Genomic DNA, 21,023 nt, shown 5'->3' on the forward strand with positions numbered 1-21,023 from the left:
AGCACACGGGCGTCTGAGGTTACTACACGGTCTAGCACACGGGCGTATGGTTTGGCCGTGTGGCTCAAGTCAGTCACGGACATGGGCTGGGACACGGCCATGTTCCTATTTTGAATGCCCACACAGCATAAGACACGAGCGTGGCCCTATTTCGAATGCCCACAAGTGCTCACATTATTCTCAAATAGCCACAACATATAGATCTCATATTGTGTACATAAAATTAGCAAGACCCATATCATATTCAGTCATAAACACATAACATTTTCATTGTCATCTCAATATACATCACATAACATATCACATTTAAGCATCATTTGCAAATCATCATTAGATTATGTAGAAAGAGATACTCATGGAACTTAGTTTCGGTGATTAGGCTACCTAAGCTCCCCTTTAACACTTTGGGCACGTTTGGTTTACTGTATTGGAATAGAGGCGTAATGGAATAGAGGCGTAATAGCAAATCAATTGTTTGGTTGAATGTAATGGAATAGAGAAGTAATAGTATTCTTGTGTTTGGTTGAATGGAATGGAGGTGTAATAGCATAAGGGAAAAAACTAAAATGACTAGAATACCCTTAGCAGAAATTTGTTTAGGTAAATGATTATTGTTATTGTTATTAAATTTTAATAAGATTATTAATATCAATAATAAATAAGTTAATTATATTTTAACATAATTATTATTAAATATATTTTAATTAAAATATATAATTTAATAAAATTTTTAATAATCAATATTCTTATATGAATTTACTCAAATCATAATATATGATACTATAAAATATAATTTAACATAATTATTATTAAATATATTTTAATTAAAATATATGATTTAATAAAATTCTTAATAATCAATATTCTTATATGAATTTACTATAATTATAATATATGATACTATAAAATATAATTTAACATAATTATTATTAAATATATTTTAATTAAAATATATGATTTAATAAAATTCTTAATAATCAATATTCTTATATGAATTTACTATAATTATAATATATGATACTATAAAATATAATTTAACATAATTATTATTAAATATATTTTAATTAAAATATATGATTTAATAAAATTCTTAATAATCAATATTCTTATATGAATTTACTAAAATTATAATATATGATACTATAAAATATAATTTGAAATAATTATTATTAAATATATTTTAATTAAAATATATGATTTAATAAAATTCTTAATATTAAATATTCTTATATGAATTTACTAAATTTATAATATATAATAGTATAAAATATATTTTAACATAATTATTATTAAATACAATTTAATAAAAATATATAATTTAATAAAATTCTTAATATTAAATATTCTTATATGAATTTACTAAAATCATAATATATAATACTATAAAATATAATTTAAAATAATTATTATTAAATATAATTTTTCTAAATATAATTTAATATTTTTTTCTAAATATTTTGTAAAAAGAAATAAATTTAGTGGCAGATTACTTAGTGTTAAAAGTCAAATTAAGCCGCAAAGAAGAGTAATTTGTGTTAGTGAAAATTACATTTCTCTAAGATCCTATAAACTGTGGCAGCATATACTCATTGAAACATTTATAAATTCCAACTTTAAATATGAACTTATGGAAATCAAAGGAATTTATGCAGCAAGTATATTATGGGAATCTAATATAAATTTGCTGCTTTATAGTGAGCTTGTTAATTTTGAATAACTTTAACACTTCCACACTCCTCAAAGTTTTACAAAACCTATGGCATTCCATAAACCAACAGCATCTCTCTAATGCTTCAAACAAACAACATCAAGTAACCCGTCCTGGAGCATGCGACGAACCAAAACCGTTTCCCGATCGCTTTTGTCATGAGTCATCATATTCTGGATCTGTTGTACAACCTACCAACAAACTGAAAATTAGTACCATGGCAACAAATTCACCATAATCGATTCTTCCATTCTGTAGAAGCAGAAAATCTTGAACATAGCAAACCTACATCAACAAAGAGCACAAGTTAAGCAAAGATTCAAAATCTTGAACATCTAATCCCGAAAGTAAGTCTTCAGCATCATTTACTATCTCACCTAAGTCTTCAGCATCATTTACTATCTCACCTTTTTAAGTGATGCCTCTGACATTCCTATAGGTTGATAAAGATCATCTCCACCACCAAACGCACAAGTAGAAATCGCAACTTTGCAACCTTGCATATAACTTTTGTCTTCATCAGATATTTTAAAACCACCATTTTCACTATAAAAACCGCAATGTATAACGGCAGTCTCATTCACCTGACCAAACAATTTCCATACAGATATAAGCATAATCTAAACATTGGGAAATTTTCTTTGCTTTTAAGTCTTTTAGCTTCTGATCAGTGATGTTCTTTTGTGCTTTTATCATAACCACACCTTTTGTTGCTACAGGAATTTCATTCTCCACTGTGAGCATCACCTAAAGGTAATGTCCATCAAATTTCAACAAGCAAAAGAACCCTCTGTTTTGACTACAAATCACTCAGAATCATTGTTATTGTCATATTTTGGTATGACATTTGGAATAAAAGAAAGCAAAACAACCCTCTTCATACCAAAATGCTTTAAATAAAATAAAGCTTATAAAAACTAAAGTATGGGAGAAATTTGATGCATAGAAATTGAAACATTCTTAGCTATATATATAGCCTTACAAAATAAACTAAGCAACACTCTGCAAAAGAAAAAAATAGTTGGAATGTAGATATCACATTAGTATAAAACTAATTTAATTTGATGCTTTTGTAATTTTTTCTTCACGATTTGTGTATTTAATCTGACAGTTATATTCCATACTCTATTCCTGCAAATCATGTAGATCGATCCATATTTTTTATCAATATGATATAAACATTGGATTGAGTTGAAACTTATTGTGCATTATGAATGCAATTACATTGTTGAACCATTCAAACAAGCTTTAAAATAAGGATAAGAGTTCTTAGTTCTTACCAGTGGCATGCCTTTCATGGCTCTTTCTTCCAAATATCTCGATGGTTTAAAGTAGCTACCGTACCTTTCTGACCATTTCTTGAGGCTCAAATAGATATGCTTCGACCCAACTGTATCTGCCCAGAACATGATACCACCACTGCAACCAAAGCTATTGTTTTATAAGACATGGTGAAAATAAGAGATCATGTAACTAACTATAACATAGAGAGTGCAAGAAACCAAATTCATTTTCTTATAGCAAATAGTGACTGAATTTGGCAGGCAATCTATTAGCAAATACTGATTCTTAATAGCAGATCCTATAGTAGTTAACAATGGAACCATTAAATTCTCCAAACTTTAGAGACTATTCTTGAGTTCAAGTTGCAGAGACAAAAATTGGTGGCGAAGTAGTTACCAGTAGGATGGGAAGCTCATTCCGAGTACAGTTGCAACATCAAGGTCTGATGCTCGAGCAACGACACCTTCATCCAAAACACGACATGCCTCGTTAATCATTGGAAATAATACCATCTCGGTAATTTCTTCATCTGTAACTGATATAGGCTGTTGAATGAGACCCAACAAAAATAAATCAGAAAAACAACGGAAGATATAGAGTGTTTTTTTGTTCTTAAGGCATTGGCACACAAAATGCTTCCAGCAGAAAACACATTGTTAATATACCTTTGAAATTCAAAGGTAAAAGACGTTTGTAGCTTCGCTCTAACCTCTGATTCTGGAAATGGGTGGAGCCGTGAAGGACCGGAGGTGGATTGGTGCCGGAAGTGAAGGTTGATTTTCGAATTGAGGAAAAAAGGGATGAAGGCAGTCTGGCACGAGGTTAGGGATTCTGATTTGGGGAAGAGGGGAAACGGGAAATGGGGAAATGGGTGTTAAAGACTTGTTCAGAGAGGGAGCTGAAAAGAAGAAGACTAGGAGGGTAAAACAGGGAGGGTAAACTGAAGCAGCATCTAAACTGAGCAAAATGGAGGGATTAGAAATCGGTGGATTTCATCGATTAGGTCAGTAATAGTTTAGCCCCGTAATAGCAATACATTGAACCAAACAATGGATTAGAGGCGTAATAAGTGGGGCCCACCGGCCAATACACCCAACTAAACATGGTGTTTGATTTGTGGTTAATTGTAGCGCACCAAACCACTTACCTTACAATCTTGACTTTAAATAAGCCATTGTTTGCCTTTGTCCTTGCTTGTAGAATCTCCCAATGAGTCTAAAACTTTGCATACACATTAAATACATTACAAACATATTATAAACAACCTCAGACACATTTAAATCATCTAAAAAATGCATACCACAACACATCTATCATACTTATCAGAAACTAACTAGTTTTGCCGAAAATGCAATTTCATCACTCAAATCTAGTTTCTAAACCTTAATTTCGATTCTAAACATCCTAAATATCATCTAATTACATATCTAAATAATCAATTTTACCCAATTACACTGGTCTAATTTTTTCGAAAAAATCAAGCTTAAGTGATCTTTAAATAGGGGAAAACATTCAATTTGCTTAAATTCATTAAGGGTAGTAAATTCAAATCAAATACCTTTTAATTATATCAAAATGGGTTATAAATCACTTTATAACCAAAGCTTAGCCAAGAAATATGAGATCTGCCATATTCAATCCAGAAATCAACATAAAATCTATAACCCCAAAACTTGGCCCAGAAGTTTTGACCAAATTCCGAAGGTTAAGTTGGCCAATGAAATATGGCCCTCTATTAAACACCGAATAAAATTTGTCAAAAACCTTACAAAAACCCATATTTTCTCTTATTTTACCGAAAACTTAATTGAGCTTTGTTTATAATTTTGCAAACACATTAAATCAATTTATCACTCAAAATTTGTCCAAAACCAAATTCAATTACTCGTAATAACCTTGAAAAAAAAATAGATTAATAATTTCGCTAACCGAAGTTCAACAAAAACAAAAATTTGTGACGGAAAAATTTAAAATCCATAAATTAACACTTGAAAACTGAACAATTAATAGATAAGGAAAAGAAGTAGTGCAGTTAGGCAAAAACATGTGCGAAATCACAGTTTAAGTTTAAAACCAAAATCCTAAAACCTTAATGATAGTCCAAAGTTGAAATTCATACCACAATTTATAAAAAAAATTCATGTATACTCCGAACAATTTATTAAAAAAAATTATGCAAGACTTTAATAAGTCGAACCAAACATATCATTCTGAGACCTCCGACTTGCCAAGTCCAGCTCAGTTTGAGTCTTAAACAGAAGTAGTCGATGTAACAATAAATGATCGATCAACTTTTAACAATTCCATAATAAAAACACAGATAAAAATCATAACAAATTTAACATAACATATTATTGTGACGCAAAGCAAATATGTACAACACAATCTCATATCATGTGATGCAGTATCCCACCTATCCAACCTCTACACACCACCTTCAACCATCCATCACACACCAAAATAGGGTGTACTAAACCATTTCCAACCTCTACACACCAATATTTGATTTATGGAGTACCCATCCATCCGAACACAACGTAATGTGGTCATATGCCACTTTTATTATTGCGGTTATACTGCGAAAATATAATTTTGCAGTGAAACTGCCGAACCAAATTTCCTTCTCTTCAATGTGAATGCCAACCACAATGCATATGAAAAATTCTCTCAAAACAGATACTTATAAATACATATCAAATATCAAATCAGGCATTTCCTGGCTCAACTACAATACCAGAATAAACAGTGCTAAATTTTCCGATTATCACATTCAACTCTTTCATATTGCGAATTTTAACATACCACATCACATAATTATCTATACAAACGACAGAACTCATGACACATAATTTAATTTGCATAAGTAAATTCAAACAGAATTAGTGTCGCAGATACTCCTATAGAGGCTTAAACGTGCATGGGATCTTTCCGAGACTAAAACAAATTAAATTGGAAAAAGGTGAAAAAAATCCACAAAAACAAGACCACACAGACAAAAAAAAAACGCAGCATATATGCCACATTTCTACGTAAAAACCAGCAGCCATTTATGTATATATATATGCGACACTTGCATGTAAAACGAATAGCAGTAAACAAAATATAGAAACAAGCAATAGCAATTATAATATATAAGAGGTAATTCCATCAAAATTAGAAACTTAATACCATCAACATTAGCAACTATATATTCATCTATCAAAAAAAAAAATTAGTACAGCCTAGAAAATCTGCACTAATTGCATACATTTTTTTTTCAATTTCTGATTTCAAAACTGCCATAGCTACTAATTGACAAATCCTGCTCTTGCCTAAGTCGATGAATCATTTTAACGGAAGAACATTCAAATGTAGCCAAAAATCAACTGCAAGGTCAACAAATTTGATCCATTTCCCATGACCACAAGCATATAATATGGGAAATTATCTGTAAAACCAATTGCCAGCAACTAACAATAAGAAGTAGCATTATTCTAATTACAATGAAGACAATCAATGTGAAGGGAGAAGCAAGTGTACAAATATGACTAGGTAGCAACCGCCTATTAGCGTAGAAAGGACAGTAAAATATGGCTTAAGTGCAGCGCGCGCGCACACATACGAAAACATTTAACGAAGTCTCACACACACACTGATCACAAATGATTAGAACTCACACTTTAAAAACACGATTCCTAGCCCAAAGATCGACCGATTCGTCTACACCAAACCGAGCTGAAAACTCAATTTACACAAGTACAGAAAGATTAAGAAAGTATCCATTCATAAGAGAGTAGAAAATTCCCGAAAACAATTGATTAAAACCTAAACAACAGTACTTACCCCCTTAAGATCCTGATTACACGAAAACAAGAGCACAACCAAAATATTGAGAAGCGGGAATTGGCAAAAATTCTTGGAACCAAAAGGGATGGCTAAAAAATATTAAAATCTATGTAGCAAATGAACAGTAAAACCCAGAGCAAAAAAAAAATTGCTAGAGAGAAAGAAGAATACTGTAGCCAAAAGAATCCCCAAGATTCCAATTGGAAAAATCGTGAAAAGAGAGGTTTACGTGAAAAGAAGACGTGAACATAATTTTTTAAAAGTATTTTCTTTTAAAAAAATTAAAATGAAATAAGAGTTTAACAAAATCGCATTAGTAATTTAAAAAAAATAAAAATTGAAACTAAAACAAAATATCTTCTACTAAGCACATTAGGGGATTCAAACACAAGACCTAAGGGTAAATTAACAAACACTTAACCATTAAACCATTAGGCTTATCTTTATCTTTAAAACACAAAATTTAACTTAGAAGTCCATCCAAACCACTGACCCAACCAACAAATCTTATTACTTCCACTACACCAAAACAGACTTTTAGCGGCATTTTTAGTGGCGTTTGGACAAAAAACGCCGCTAAAAATTAAGCATTAGCGGCGCTTTCAAAAAGCGCCACTAAAAATGAGCATTAGCGGCGTTTCTTGGAAAAACGCCACAAAAAATCTAAACCCAACGACCTTCTAGGGCTTTAGCGGCGTTTTTAAAAAAGCGCCGCTAATGCTCAAAGCTTTAGCGGTGTTTTAAAAAAAGCGTCGCTAATGCTCAGAGCTTTAGTGGCATTTTCCAAGAAGCGCCGCTAATGCTCGAGGCTTTAGCGGCGTTTTTAAAAAAGCGCCGCAAAAACATTTTATCTGTCTATTTACTATTTAATTTGTTTAATTATATTAATTAAAATTCAATTTATTTTTAATTGAATATTTGTTAAAATTTGATAAATTTGAAATAATGACACGTAGAAATAATTTAAAATAAAAGCATAGAAAAATATTTGTTAAAAATAGAAAAATTAAAATACTATTATTTAAAATAATTTTAAAATTTTTTGGGTGCATGACTGATTGATTTTTAATTTATATATTAAATAATTTCATATATAATTGCAAAAGATATGATAGTATTAATTTTAAAATATTTAATTAATTATCATTATAGTTTAGGGTTTAATATATAAGGTTTAAGGTATATAGTTTAGGGTATAGGGTTAATTTATGATTTAAGGCCGGTTTAGGAGTTACAATTTTAAGGTTTATAGATTATGGAATTAGGGATTAGGGATTATGGATTAGGGATTCTAGTTTAAGGGTTGTGTTTTAAGGGTTAGGGGTTAGAGATTAAGAGTTAGGGATATATTTAGTGTTTATGGATTTAGTGTCAAGTTAGGGCTTAGGGTTTAGGTTAATTAGTATGTTTTAATCTATATTAAATAAGGTTTAGGGGTTAGAGGTTAGGGATTTGGGATTTGGGATAAGGTTTAGGGTTTAGATCAATTAGTGTTTTTTAATTTATATATTAAATAAGGTTTATGGGTTAGTAGTTAAGGGTTTGGGGTTTGAGATTTGAGGTTAAGAGTTAGTTATTTAGGGTTTAAGGTTTAGATTAATTAGTATTTTTAATTTATATTTTAATTAAGTTCTTATATAATTGTAAAAGAGGGGTTAGGGTTAAGAGTTAAGGATTTAGGATTTAGGGATTTTAGGGTCGAATCAAGGTTTTGGGTTTAGATTAATTAGTTTTTTAAATATATTTTAAAATTTTAATCTAAATCATTTGATATATTTAAATATTAGTTTAAATAGAATTAATAAATAAGTTAAAAAAGTATTGATATATATATGGATGGATATATATTTAGGTACGTATAATTAATTATTTTGGATATATAGGACCAAAATTCTAAGAAATGAAATAAAAATACAAACAAAAAAGACAAAAAACCTAAAATTTATAATTTTATATAATTCTTATATTTTAGAAATGAAATAAATTAAAGATTTTGTGGCATTTTTTTGTAAAAAACGCCAGAACTATGCATTAAAGCTTAATAAAACGGCGCCGTTTATGATTAGAATTTTAATTTTTAGTGGCATTTTTATAAAAAACGCCGCAAAATATAAGCAATAGCGACGTTTTTATAAAAAACGCCACAAAAAATTATTTTATTTAAAAAAAAAACGCGCCTTTTTGTCCAAATTTTCCCCCACTGAAACCCTTAATTTTTTCCCCTCTTCTTCGCGGTTTGTGAGGATTTCGCTCCTTCACCCTTTTCAAACTCATTTCTTTCTCCTTTCTTTCTTTTTCTCGGATATTCTTTCTCCCTCTCTCCAAAGTTCTTCGATCCTTTCCGTCTCCAAAGCTCTCCAAAGTTAGCTACATATGATTCGATTAGAAACTGGATATTGCAAGGTTCTCCAAAGTTAAATAAATTTATATTTAATTTCTCTAAAAAAGATTATTACCATTTTCCCCAATCTCTTTCTCTCCCTAACAAAAAGGGGTCGTTTATCTTGTTCTGTTTCAATTTTTTAGGGTTTCGTTTAATCAAAGGCCGTTGAAGGAGGACGATTTAATGGCAGCGACGACGGCGCAAGGGATGGACCCAGCAGTAGTAGACGATATAATCAGACGGCTGACGGAAGTTCGGTCAGCCAGGCCAGTGAAACAAGTTTGCTTGAACTCGAAGCACCCATCAAAATTTGCAGTAAAGTTTTTGGGCTTTTTTTTTAATTTTTAGCTTTATGTTTCGTTGGGGATTGTTATTAGAAAATATTTTGTGGGTTTTTAAAGCTTAATTTATCATTTTTCTAGTGATGGAAATTGGGTTCCTGTTGTTTTGTTTTAACTGTTTGATTGATATATGAAGTAAATAAAATCATATATATGACATGTTTGAATATGATTGTAAACTCGAATGAATAGAAATGGAGATATCATTCAAATGGGACTTAATAGTAGTACCATCATTTTCCTGTATCTTAATTGTAAAATTTTTGTCTGTGTTTTTAGGTGACATACATGGGCAATATAGTGACTTACTAGGGCTGTTCGAGTATGGGGGTTTTCCTCCTCATGCTAATTACCTATTTCTAGGCGACTATGTTGATCGTGGCAAGAAGAGTTTGGAAACTTCTGGAGATAACTGAGAAGTAGAACATGGTTTGTCTGTAAAATTGCAAGTTCAAAAGTTAATTCTCCAAGCTACATCACATGAAAATTTGTGCCAGAACTATGTTGGGTATGATGCTCTGCTATTTTACTACTTTCCTTGTTTATATTTGTGGTGCATGTCTGTCTATATACGTGTTCTAGAATTTTATTGAAGGGTATATATTGAATTTTTATTTACATAGTAGGATATTAAAATGACAAACAGGAAGGCACATCAACATATTTTGAGCATTGTTTTCGGGTTCAGTAGCAGCAAATGATGCCAATGTGGCTGAGATTGGTGCGGTGAAGATTGTTCTGTAAGTATTTTTTAGCTATGAACTGGAAGATTAATGATTCTTTATTTATTGAACTTGGTTCATTGGTGGTGTTTTCTTGGTGTGCTAACAAGGTAATGAGACCATGGTCTTCCATTTATGTGCAGATAATTTACAGCCATAATGTGAACCTGATGTCCATCTATAAAGGATTGTCAGATTAAGTGTCAACCTTAACTAGAAGATAAGTCATCAAGAATCCCTCTTGTTTCTTCAAAAACGGTAGTTCTCTTACTCTTTTAGACACAATTTAATAATATTGTTTAGCATTGTAATTAAAAGCTCCTTTTAAGTCCACCTAAAATACACGTCTTCCAATATAGAAGTTCTTAAGCTTTCTCAATTCATTTCCTCTTATTCAAAAAAAGTTTGGAAACATTTGCATTGCTCCTATGTTTTACTTTGAATGAATTTTCCACAATAATTTTGATTAGATTGTTGGGTTAAATTATATGAGTTAAATTCTGTGAATTGAATGCTCTATGATGATTAGTTTTTGCTAAATCGGTTGGGATACTTTATTCTGCTCAGAGGATATAACCAGGCATTTCTGAATAGTTTTACCATTATTTCTGAATCTTCTAAGCGAGTTTGTGACGTTCATATGGATGATACCCATAGGCCTTCGCATGGACAGTTTTTTAGGCCTTCGAATGGCTCTTTCTTCTTATTTTTTTCTATGATTTTTTTGTGTTTTTTGTTTAGAAGGAAAAAGTTAGTTTGTCCCTTATTTGCATTGCAGGTATGTGCTGGTCTGTATAGCAAAAAATTGGGCATCCATGTATGTATTGATGTTTATTACTTGAAAAGCAAGGAGTTTAGAAGGGTTGGTTTATTTATTAATACAAATTTATTCAATTACAGGATGGTACTGAAGGAATAAATCTCAAAATTTGTGCTGCTAATGCTATATATTTTCTTAATAATATTTCAGGAAATTTTATATTTATTACTTTAAAATATTGATAATTGAGGAAATAAACTCTACTGATTAATTGTGTTCATAATATTTGGAATAAAAAAAGTAAATTACATTGCTACAGCATGCAATGGTAAGTAGAGTGTCTGTCGAAGTATAGACCAGTAATAGAAATCACCTTGGGGTAATCTAACTCCTGAAATCTGAAGTTCAACAGAAGCATGTCATGACATGATAACAAACAAATTTCTTATACATAATTTTTTTTCTTGATTTATTTATGTGTTCTTGTTACTGTAAAATTACATATACAGCATGAATTAGTGTAAAAAGAAAAAAATGATTCAAGGGTAAGCGTTGATGAATTTGTTCACATTTTAATGTGCATTCTGGTTTTTACTAAGGATAGTTACTAACATATCCAGTTTCTGAACTGGATACAATGTGTTTCTTGTTGAAAGTTTCTTGCTTATGAAGGATACCTTACAGAGGGTTCTGTTTCCCCACTACTTTAAATATTTTGCTTGTTCTTCAAGCATTTGGATCTGATAATTTCACTGATATTGCAAATTGCCATCCTAAGTTTGAAATTTAAGTGTCAACTTGTAATATACTCGGTAACATTTTGATGGTACTTAGAATAATAGTGCATAATGGTCATGTTCTGTCTTTTGTAGGTTACTTGTGTTGAAGAAGAAGCTTTGCTGTCCCAGGAAGCTTGCATTTTGCTCTATCCTAAATAGAGTATACCTTGGTTTTCAACTGCAATAGAAGTGCAAAAGCCTTGTGCAGACCCTGGAATTTCTGATTCTTGACCAAAGTCCTAGATGACATAGACTTTGCCTCCAATCTTGAGGTGGAAAAGAGTGCCAATTGCAGCGCCAATGAAACTAAAGATGTTGCTGATAGAGCTTCAACTCAATTCTCTTGCCGGTTCAACTAGTTAGTCTGTTTCTCATATGTATTATTTATTTTAGTTTTGATTCCAAATTTTTATTTTTGCTTTAATATTTATGACAACTTGAGTTCTAACTTTTGAATTTTAATTGTGTTATTTAATTTATTATTTTAAATTCTAAAATTAAATTCATTAATTTTTATATTTAGTTTTAAAGTTAAAATTTTCATAAAAATTTTAATTTAAATAATATTTTTTATTTATCTTTAAAAGTATATTTAAAGTTCAAATTTAAAAAATAAAACATAATATAATATTTATCATAAAAATAAATATTATTTAATTAAAACAATTTTTTTAAAAGGTTATATTTTTAGCAGCGTTTTTTGCAAAAACGTTGCTAAAGGTCATGGTCTTTAGCGGCGTTTGTGGGAAAAGCGCCGCTAAAGGTCTTGGTCTTTAGCGACGTTTGTGGGAGAAGCGCCGCTAAAGGTCTTGGTCTTTAGCGGCGTTTGTAGGAGAAGCGTCGCTAAAGGTCTTGGTCTTTAGCGGCGTTTGTGAGAGAAGCGCCGCTAAAGGTCTTGGTCTTTAGCGGCATTTTTTTCGGCGATTGTCAAAGCGCCGCTAAAGACCTAAAAAAGCGCCGCTAAAAGCCTGTTTTGGTGTAGTGTTCTAACCCCAAATTTGGAATGTTACAAAATCAATTAATATATAGGGATCTTGATTCAATCATTTAAATATCAAATTGAAGTAACAACTCAGTTTAATTATAAAAAGTTAGAATCTCACCTAAATTTTGCAAAATCTATGAGCTATGGAGCTAATTTGAGCTAAAACATGTGAAGATCTCTTGAGGATTTTAAGGATGATAACATGAGTATTCCTCAAAATAGAAAAGAAATTGTGTGTTTAGAGAGCTTAGGAATAAAAAGGAATTAACTAATTTTGGAAGAAAAACTTTAATTTGGTGTTTGGAAAATTTTTGAATGAAGAATGGGAGGGAAGAAGAAGATGTGGGGTTTGTTAAATAGGCACCAAATTTTTAAAAATTTAGCCACTACTCATTTAACCACTCCCGATTTTCTCCCTTTTCCAAATTGTTTTTTATTGTTCAATTAAAGTCAATTTCAAAATTATTTTCAAATCTAATCTCGTTTTTAAAATCCATTTTAACCAAATTAATTCTCGAACACTCAATTTTAATTTATTAACCTAAAATTATTAATTCTATTTAATTTAAAATTTTATGTAATTAATTCCTAATTATTTTAATTATCTATCCCAAATATGATTTTCGATTCACAAACCCTCGATTTACTCTCCCGGCTTTTGGGATGTGACAATTCTACTGCACCTTGGGGACGCTGCCAAGACTATCCAAACGAAGAGTAGTATCAGCTTATTATGCAAATAGTAGAAATGTGGCTTAGTCTAGGGTTACACCTTATATATTTATTTTTATCAAACTTCTACTTTGTAATAAGTTGTGATAAGCCTGTAGTAAAAGGTTATTTTAAATACTTTCCTTTATTTTTGGATTTTAAGTCCTTTAGTTAAAGAAATAAATAAAACGTAATATTTAAAGTGTTCAACTGATTTAAGTATTGTGTTTAATAACAGCCGAGATCTCAGTCCGACGAATCGAGTCGGGTTAAGGTTTTACAAAACCCGTGTCAAACGAGTGTTTAACAAAAACATTAACCACCACTCCATTCAAGTCAAGATGGAAAGAAATAATTTAAATAATTCATTTCAATCCACAAATAATTTTACAGACTAATTTTTTCAAATGTGTATTCAAAAATAAATTTTATAAAGTAATCATATACGAATCCAAAATCAAATTGCAATCGTACATTAAGACAAATCCTTTAAATAAAACATTTAAAAATAAAAAAGAGTAGTTTTTAAAAAATATATATATAACATTAAATTATTTTATTTTTTCAACCAAAGGAGCCTGAATTCTAAATTGACTAGTGAATCCACTTATGAATCTACTCTTTGGAAACACATAAAATATAATTATATATTTAGTCAAGAGTAATATATATAATAAATATTTTTTTACAAACTTATTTAGTATGAAATTTATTTAGATAAATTTAAAATATTATTATGAAAGATAAAGACGAACAACATTGAAAAACAAATTTCATGATTCTCTTTTTTTTTTCTAGAATTAGTCTTCATCTTCATGATTTCATGCAATGTTCGCTTCCATTATAAAATTATTCTAAAGGTGAAGCGTACAATCCTCAATTTATAAGAGAATAAAAAGAAATTAAAATTTATATTGAACTAATTGATCCCTCTGAAATAAAAAATTGAGCAATTTAATACCTATTAATTTTGAAACTAAGTAACTAAGGAAAATTAAGTCTTAACCACTAAATTAACATTTTCCATCAATTTACATAATTTTAATTGATATAATAACAAATTAAACCCTTAACGTTTACATATTCTAAAGACCAATATGTACAGTACTTCATTGTATACTAGTTTAATATAGGTTTTAGATGTTGATTAAAAAAACTTAATACAAATTGAACTAGCACCAACAATACTCAATGAATACTATATTGTCGATCAGTAGCATTGGTGAGATATGATAATTTGTGTATTTATATATTTTTTATAAATCTCTAACATATAATGATTGTGTTTATTGTAAAATATAATAATTCAAATTTTTGTAAGTTCGTAATTTATTCTATATTTCTTTCAAAAAATATTATATTATATTAATTTTTAGTATATTTCATATAATATTCTATTTGCATTAATTTCAAATCATAAATCATGATTAAGGCGAACCAAGTTAGGTAAAAGAAAGAGATAAAAAGTATTAATCATGTTGCATTAATATGCAGAGGTTTCTATATTTATATAAGAAAGATACAGTCACATATTATCAAAATATACATTAACTTCGACACCTAGTGAGTTTTGAGCAGCCACAATTCCAAGGATTAACAGCTTCTTGGAGAAGGAAACTGTAGGAAACAAGACCAGAGACCTTTGGATGGTGGATTCTCATTGCTGCATCGATTTGGAACACCTCTTCCATCACCACTATGCCAATTAGAGCCAAACAAATTAACCATGTTTTCATGTTTGAGACTCCCATGATTGGTCTTTGGTTTCATTAGAATAATTTTGATATCACCTATTTATAGGGTTTTGGAATGAGACTCTATTTTAGAAATTATGTCAAATTAGGTTATATTGTTTTGATTTTTTTTTTACTTTCTTGTTGTTTAACTTGTAAAATCTGTTAATTTTTTTATAAAAAGAATACATTTTAGAAATTAGACCCGGAATCTAAGGTTTTTTTTCTCAATTAGTCGAATATTATGGAATGTGTTTGTGTGTGCACGTGTGTGTGTGTTTTGGAAAAAAGAAAGATAGGTGAGCTCTAATTTCAATATGATAAAATCTCAATTAGACTATATATTTCCTATGTTACACGTTGCATATCATTCAATAAAAAACAAAATCTATCATCTGGTGGTCAGGAATGTAAGCAAAGTCTCATTATTCCATATATAATATACAAATATGTTGTAGTGTACTTTCAAGTAAATAGTTTATTATGACTTTTTTTGTTTATATATAAAAACATATTTATGTTTTTTTATTATTACCTCTACCTTCATATATAATTAGTTTTTAATGCCAGATGTGAAGCAAGTGATTTTAGACATTGTTGAATATTATTAAAAAATGATAGCATATTAAAGCATTTATAACATATTCGTTGAGGAATATAGTTTTACTTCATCTAATTAACACAAAGTAGCGTTGTTCAAAATAATAAGTAATTAACTTAATTAAAATAAATAAATTATATAAATAATTCAAATATTGTACTAATAAAATATTTATAATATTTATTGAAGTATTTATGAAAAATATAAAAATTGATATATTGTAAATTAAACCTTACGTTATTCAATTTTTTTTCTTAAAAGTAAATAAATTGACCATAATAATATGTAGATAATATATAATTAATATAAATGTAATTATGTTAGATTATTTCATATTATAAAAATATATTAATTATTCATAATTTTCTTGCATATGAAATATAATGTTACTTATTACAAAAATAATTAAAATTTACTATTTAAAAAAGTAGTATAATTCTTTTACACTTTTTGGTTAAGGAAAATACAACCATTTAAATAGAGAATAATTCAATATAAAATTTGACCTTTTCATTTATTATTATATAAATTCATTTAAAAAATTTTATTACTAAAAATTAGTATTCTTATATAAATATGATAACTTTTATTATCAAGTAAATTTTAAATTAATCATTTTAGAAAAATTAAAATTCATATTGATAAATTTTATAAAATTTATAAATAAAAATATTTAAAATTATAAATCCAGCAACGTAATGAGCAACAAAGGCTATAGAGTCATTTCAATGTTTCGTTGGACTTGTGTTTTTATATAAATTATAGATATATGCATTTTTCACTTTGTTAAATTTGTAATTTATCTATAATATTATTTAAGTGAGGACATTAACTCAGTCAAGAAAATTATTAAAATAATTTTAAAGATTTTAAATAAACTATATTATTACTCGAATACTATTTCTTTTTTCTTATTCAAGAAAAAACCTATAAAGAAATTGAAAATGTTGAGATTTGAATGCATTCCTCCAACATTTATAAATCTCTTCTTTACCACTTAAGCTTTATTTTGATATTTGTATACAATAAAATGTTATTGCACCAATTGTTTCACCCACATTGTTTATATCTATATTAATATTTAAGTGTGTGAATATGTTGGTGCCATGAGACAACTAGACACTAACTTAAATAAGAAAACTACTAAAATAACCTTACATATTTTTAAAAAGTTATATTATTAAGATGATACTTTTTTATTTTTCTCATTAAAGTAACCAACAAAAAACTGCACATCTTAATCTTTGAACTTATATCACCAACATCTATAAAAATCCTTTTTTTACCACTTCAACCAAAATTTTATTTAGATCGTTTTATACATTTCAACTTGTGTCACAAGTCAACTCAATACCAACTAAAGAGAAATGACAATATTGTGATAAACAATTGGAGTACATTTAAACTAATTTTTTTATTCCATATGTATTTACCTATGGTCAAAATATGTGATTTCTTCATGCATATGTGTGTGATAGAATTTCTATTATATAAAACCTTGAAGGAAAATGTTGGGGATCGACCGGTATATACAACAAGAAAATAAAAGTAGAAAAAGATCAAACACACAAATATTTATATGGAAAAGTTTCACCAAAGAATAGGACAAAAAACCATGAGCAAAGGAGACTTCACTAAACGACCAAAAATCGAAAGAGTAGAAGATAGAGATAATCTCAACAAATTAACTCTGAACCTTGAAAGAACAAATTACTCTGACTCAAACTCCAAATTCCCCAAAACTCTCAAAATTTTCTCAATATAAAAAATGATAAAAATGATTAATGTAACATCGCAAAACCCAACCCAGAAGTTTCGACCGAATTCTAGAGGTCACATTGGCCTCTAAAATGGCTCGTAACAAAATCCCGATCATATTCCTCGGTTCCATTACGAAAACCTCTTTTTCTCATGCTTAACAAAAATAATATTAAGCTTATCTTATGTTTACCAACATTAACTTAATCATCGTATTAATTAATTTAAATCCAAATTGATATTTCCTTACTTGGATTGCAAAACATTTTAGATTTACCAAATTGACAATTGAAATTTTAAACTCAGTTTTGCAATGGAAATTTTGACATTTTTCGACTAACTCAAGTTCATAAAATTAGGCATTTAAAAATTTGACTGAAAAGGAGGAAAACAATTATTTGACTAAAACCTATGCATGAAATTGCTAATTTACCTCAACTTTACGAGTCCAAAATCAAAACTCATACCACAGTTCATATAAACTTATTTACAATCCGATTAAAAATAATTTATTAATTCTTAAGAAAAACTTATTAAACTAAACCAAAAATGAGAAACTCCGAGACCTCCGAATTGCTGAGCCTGAGACCTAACCTCACGAATTACCTGAAAAGGGAAAACTAAGGGGGTGAGCTACAAAACTCAATGTGAGTCGAACAAAACATAGTAACGCATAGTCACTCTAACTTACAAAAGCAAAATTCAGATCACAAATAGATATCATATCAGAGTAAAGAATCATATAGCTTAAACATTAATCAAATATACAAACATTATATACAAATGCAATATGGCACAAAATCCTACCTATCCAGCTGCTGCACACCAACTCTGTCATCCATCATACACTAATAAGGGTATACTAGACCCCTTCCAACCTCTACACACTAATATTGGGTTATGGTGGACCCATCCAACCGAAACACACGTTAATATGGTCATTTACCACTTGAATTATTGCGAATTTACCACCAAATTATAATAATGCTATGAAACTGCTAAATCGAACTTTTGTCTCTTCATAACCAAATCCTAACAACAGAGGCAAATGCAAACGCAAACAACATTATGCATACGGATAAACAGAATTAGACATGCTAATTTTTAGTTTCCATAATCAATAAACATATTTGCAGCCAGTTCAGTTTAGCTAAAATCAAAATAAAAAACTCGTATTTAATTGCTTAGTGGTAACAACAATATACACAATTTCTATTTATCACATCATATAAGCACATAAGCGAACAATAAAATTTAATCTTATAAGTACACATGCATAAATAAATTTAAGCTTTAATGGTGTGCCAAACACTTCTACAAAGGATTAAACGTGTAAGAAATCATCCAGAGACTAAAATGAATCATTTAACGGATAAGGAGTAAAAATTGCAAAAACAAGACCACATGACCGTGTGGGAATGCTCAGACCGAGTGACAGGAATACACGATCGTGTCGTTGAGAGACACGCTTATGTGATTGTGATACACAGCCCTGTGGGCAGACCGTGTAACTCACTGACCCCGTGTGACAAAATTTACAATTTAGAAGCAGGGAACACACAACCATGTGGCTGAAAGACACGCCCGTGTAACTGAGGCATGTGACCGTGTGGCTGAGAGACATGCCCGTGTGCAACTGACAAAATCCTTAACAGAGGTCACACGGCCATGTGGCCAAGCCGTGTGAGCCCCTTCAGGCCGTGTGACAAGAAAATTAGGACACAGGACTATGTGGACCACCTATGTGGTTACTCGTGTGGTTCGAAAACCACCCCAAATTTTGCTGCAAATCATAAAAATCAGTATTAAAATAACCCTAAATTACGAGTTTTTAAGAATACACACCTAAAATGCACTTCTAAAATACTATAAATCGATCAAAACACCTCTACAAAACTAATCTAAAACTCGATTACACAAATACACAAAGGCTAAGAAAGTTATCAATCGTAAGAAAGTTTAAATTCAAAACTCGGGTTGTGAATTTTGGGTTCAATTTTTTATGAAACGTGTTTTAAACAAATTGTACTTCTAACTCATTTTGAAAAATAAGTTTATGAAAATTTTGAGTCTCTAGTGTTGATCCTGTAGGTACTTTTTTAGCTATACTTCGTAGTATAAAAAAACACTACAGTGCTAGAATTACTCTTCTTTAGTTAAAGATAGTAACAACTCTATAAAATTTTCTAATAAGATTTTAGATATATGATTTTTTATAACAAATTTCAACTACTGCATAAAATTTTGAAATTGTAGATAAATTAAGCATAATGAGTACGCGTGGAACCCGTGGACATGGTACTAACGGGCGTGAAGGGCACCGAAGAGGGGCTTGATCTGAGCCATCCTCGATGGGAAACATTCCCAATTTATATACAAGTGAGACAGTGGGAACACCAACCGTTGAGACTGAGTCCTGGACTCAAACTGTTGGGAACAACGCATTCTTCCAAGCCATGATGAGGATGCTTGAGAGGGTCGTTGGGACCCATACTGGATCTAATAGCCGAGGGTCGATAATAGAACGATTGTGGTTAAATAGGGCCAAATTTTTTAGGGGTGTCATTAGGGTCGCCCCAACTGTGACTGGATACTGGTTGGAGGTCACTAAAAGAATTATGAACGATCTGGACTGCACACCCAAGTAGAAATTGAAGGGTGTCGTTTCTTTGCTTCGCGATGAACCATATTATTGGTAGCAAAACTGTTGAGAAAGGCACCCAGCCTAAGTGAGTGACTTGGGCTTTCTTTTGTAGCGCCATCTAAAATAAGTCTATGGGGCGAGTTATACCGAGGCCTAAAGATTAGAGTTTATCGGGCTTTAGTAGGTTGAAAGATGTATGGCCAAGTATGAGGCCAAATTTTTGAGATTGAGTATATATTCTCGGGGTTTGGTTGAGGCTAATTATGATAAGACTGTTCAGCTTGAGGAAGGTTTGAGATATGACATTAAGGTTTTGGTAGCTCCAAAGTGGAAGCATGTCTTCGAGAGTTTAGTGGAAATGGTAAAAATCGTTGAGGAAATCAAGCACACGGTGCGTAAAAAAAGGGATAAAAAGAGGAAAAAGAATAAAAATAAGAGGGAATTGGGTCATTCTAGCTCTGTTCAGCGACCTAAAAAACGAGCCAAGTTTGATGGGCCTCCATAGCTTGAGGCACCGATTATTTCTACTGGGATTCAGTTGTGCGGGTATTATAGCAGGCGTCATCAAAGCGAGTGTTGGAGGAGGTTGGGAGCTTATTTTTGATATGGGTCTATGCAACACCATATTAAGGACTGTCTTCTACAGGTCAATCAGGTGCAAACTCTAGCTCCGAGTTTGGTTCAGCCATTAAGGGTAATTCAGCAGCCACCTAGGGGCCATAGTCAGGCCAGAGGTGGGAATGGTATGGGTCGTGGGTAGAAGTGCTAATCAGACTGAGGCGAGACAAC

The 21,023-nt window shown here is 30.4% G+C and overlaps 1 protein-coding gene and 1 long non-coding RNA gene across 11 annotated transcripts; one reads left to right on the forward strand and one right to left on the reverse strand.

Moving 5' to 3' along the window:
- Positions 1 to 1,660: 1,660 nt before the first annotated feature.
- On the reverse strand, positions 1,661 to 6,291 carry LOC107933957 (uncharacterized). 3 transcript variants are annotated; one of them, XM_041096540.1, is made up of 4 exons: positions 3,389 to 6,291; positions 2,989 to 3,139; positions 2,116 to 2,292; positions 1,661 to 1,993 (listed from the first exon to the last, which is right to left on the reverse strand). In XM_041096540.1, the coding sequence occupies exons 1-4, from the start codon at positions 3,502 to 3,504 to the stop codon at positions 1,865 to 1,867; spliced, it is 573 nt and encodes a 190-aa protein (XP_040952474.1). In that variant the 5' UTR covers positions 3,505 to 6,291; the 3' UTR covers positions 1,661 to 1,864. The 3 variants fall into 3 exon arrangements, with proteins under 3 accessions (XP_040952474.1, XP_040952475.1, XP_040952476.1); XM_041096541.1 differs by having other exon boundaries at positions 2,989 to 3,127; positions 3,389 to 6,286; XM_041096542.1 differs by having other exon boundaries at positions 1,661 to 1,899; positions 3,389 to 4,520.
- A 2,717-nt stretch (positions 6,292 to 9,008) lies between these two features.
- On the forward strand, positions 9,009 to 12,258 carry LOC121219055 (uncharacterized). Of its 8 annotated transcripts, none has more exons than XR_005915623.1 (7): positions 9,009 to 9,220; positions 9,344 to 9,515; positions 9,821 to 10,049; positions 10,188 to 10,281; positions 10,407 to 10,521; positions 11,042 to 11,125; positions 11,896 to 12,258. It is a non-coding gene; the product is annotated as an uncharacterized lncRNA (long non-coding RNA). The 8 variants fall into 8 exon arrangements; XR_005915624.1 differs by having other exon boundaries at positions 11,042 to 11,080; XR_005915621.1 differs by having other exon boundaries at positions 10,407 to 11,125.
- Positions 12,259 to 21,023: the final 8,765 nt, after the last annotated feature.

This window comes from Gossypium hirsutum, chromosome D07, assembly GCF_007990345.1.
Source record: "Gossypium hirsutum isolate 1008001.06 chromosome D07, Gossypium_hirsutum_v2.1, whole genome shotgun sequence".
In the NCBI taxonomy this organism is placed as follows: Eukaryota; Viridiplantae; Streptophyta; class Magnoliopsida; order Malvales; family Malvaceae; genus Gossypium; species Gossypium hirsutum.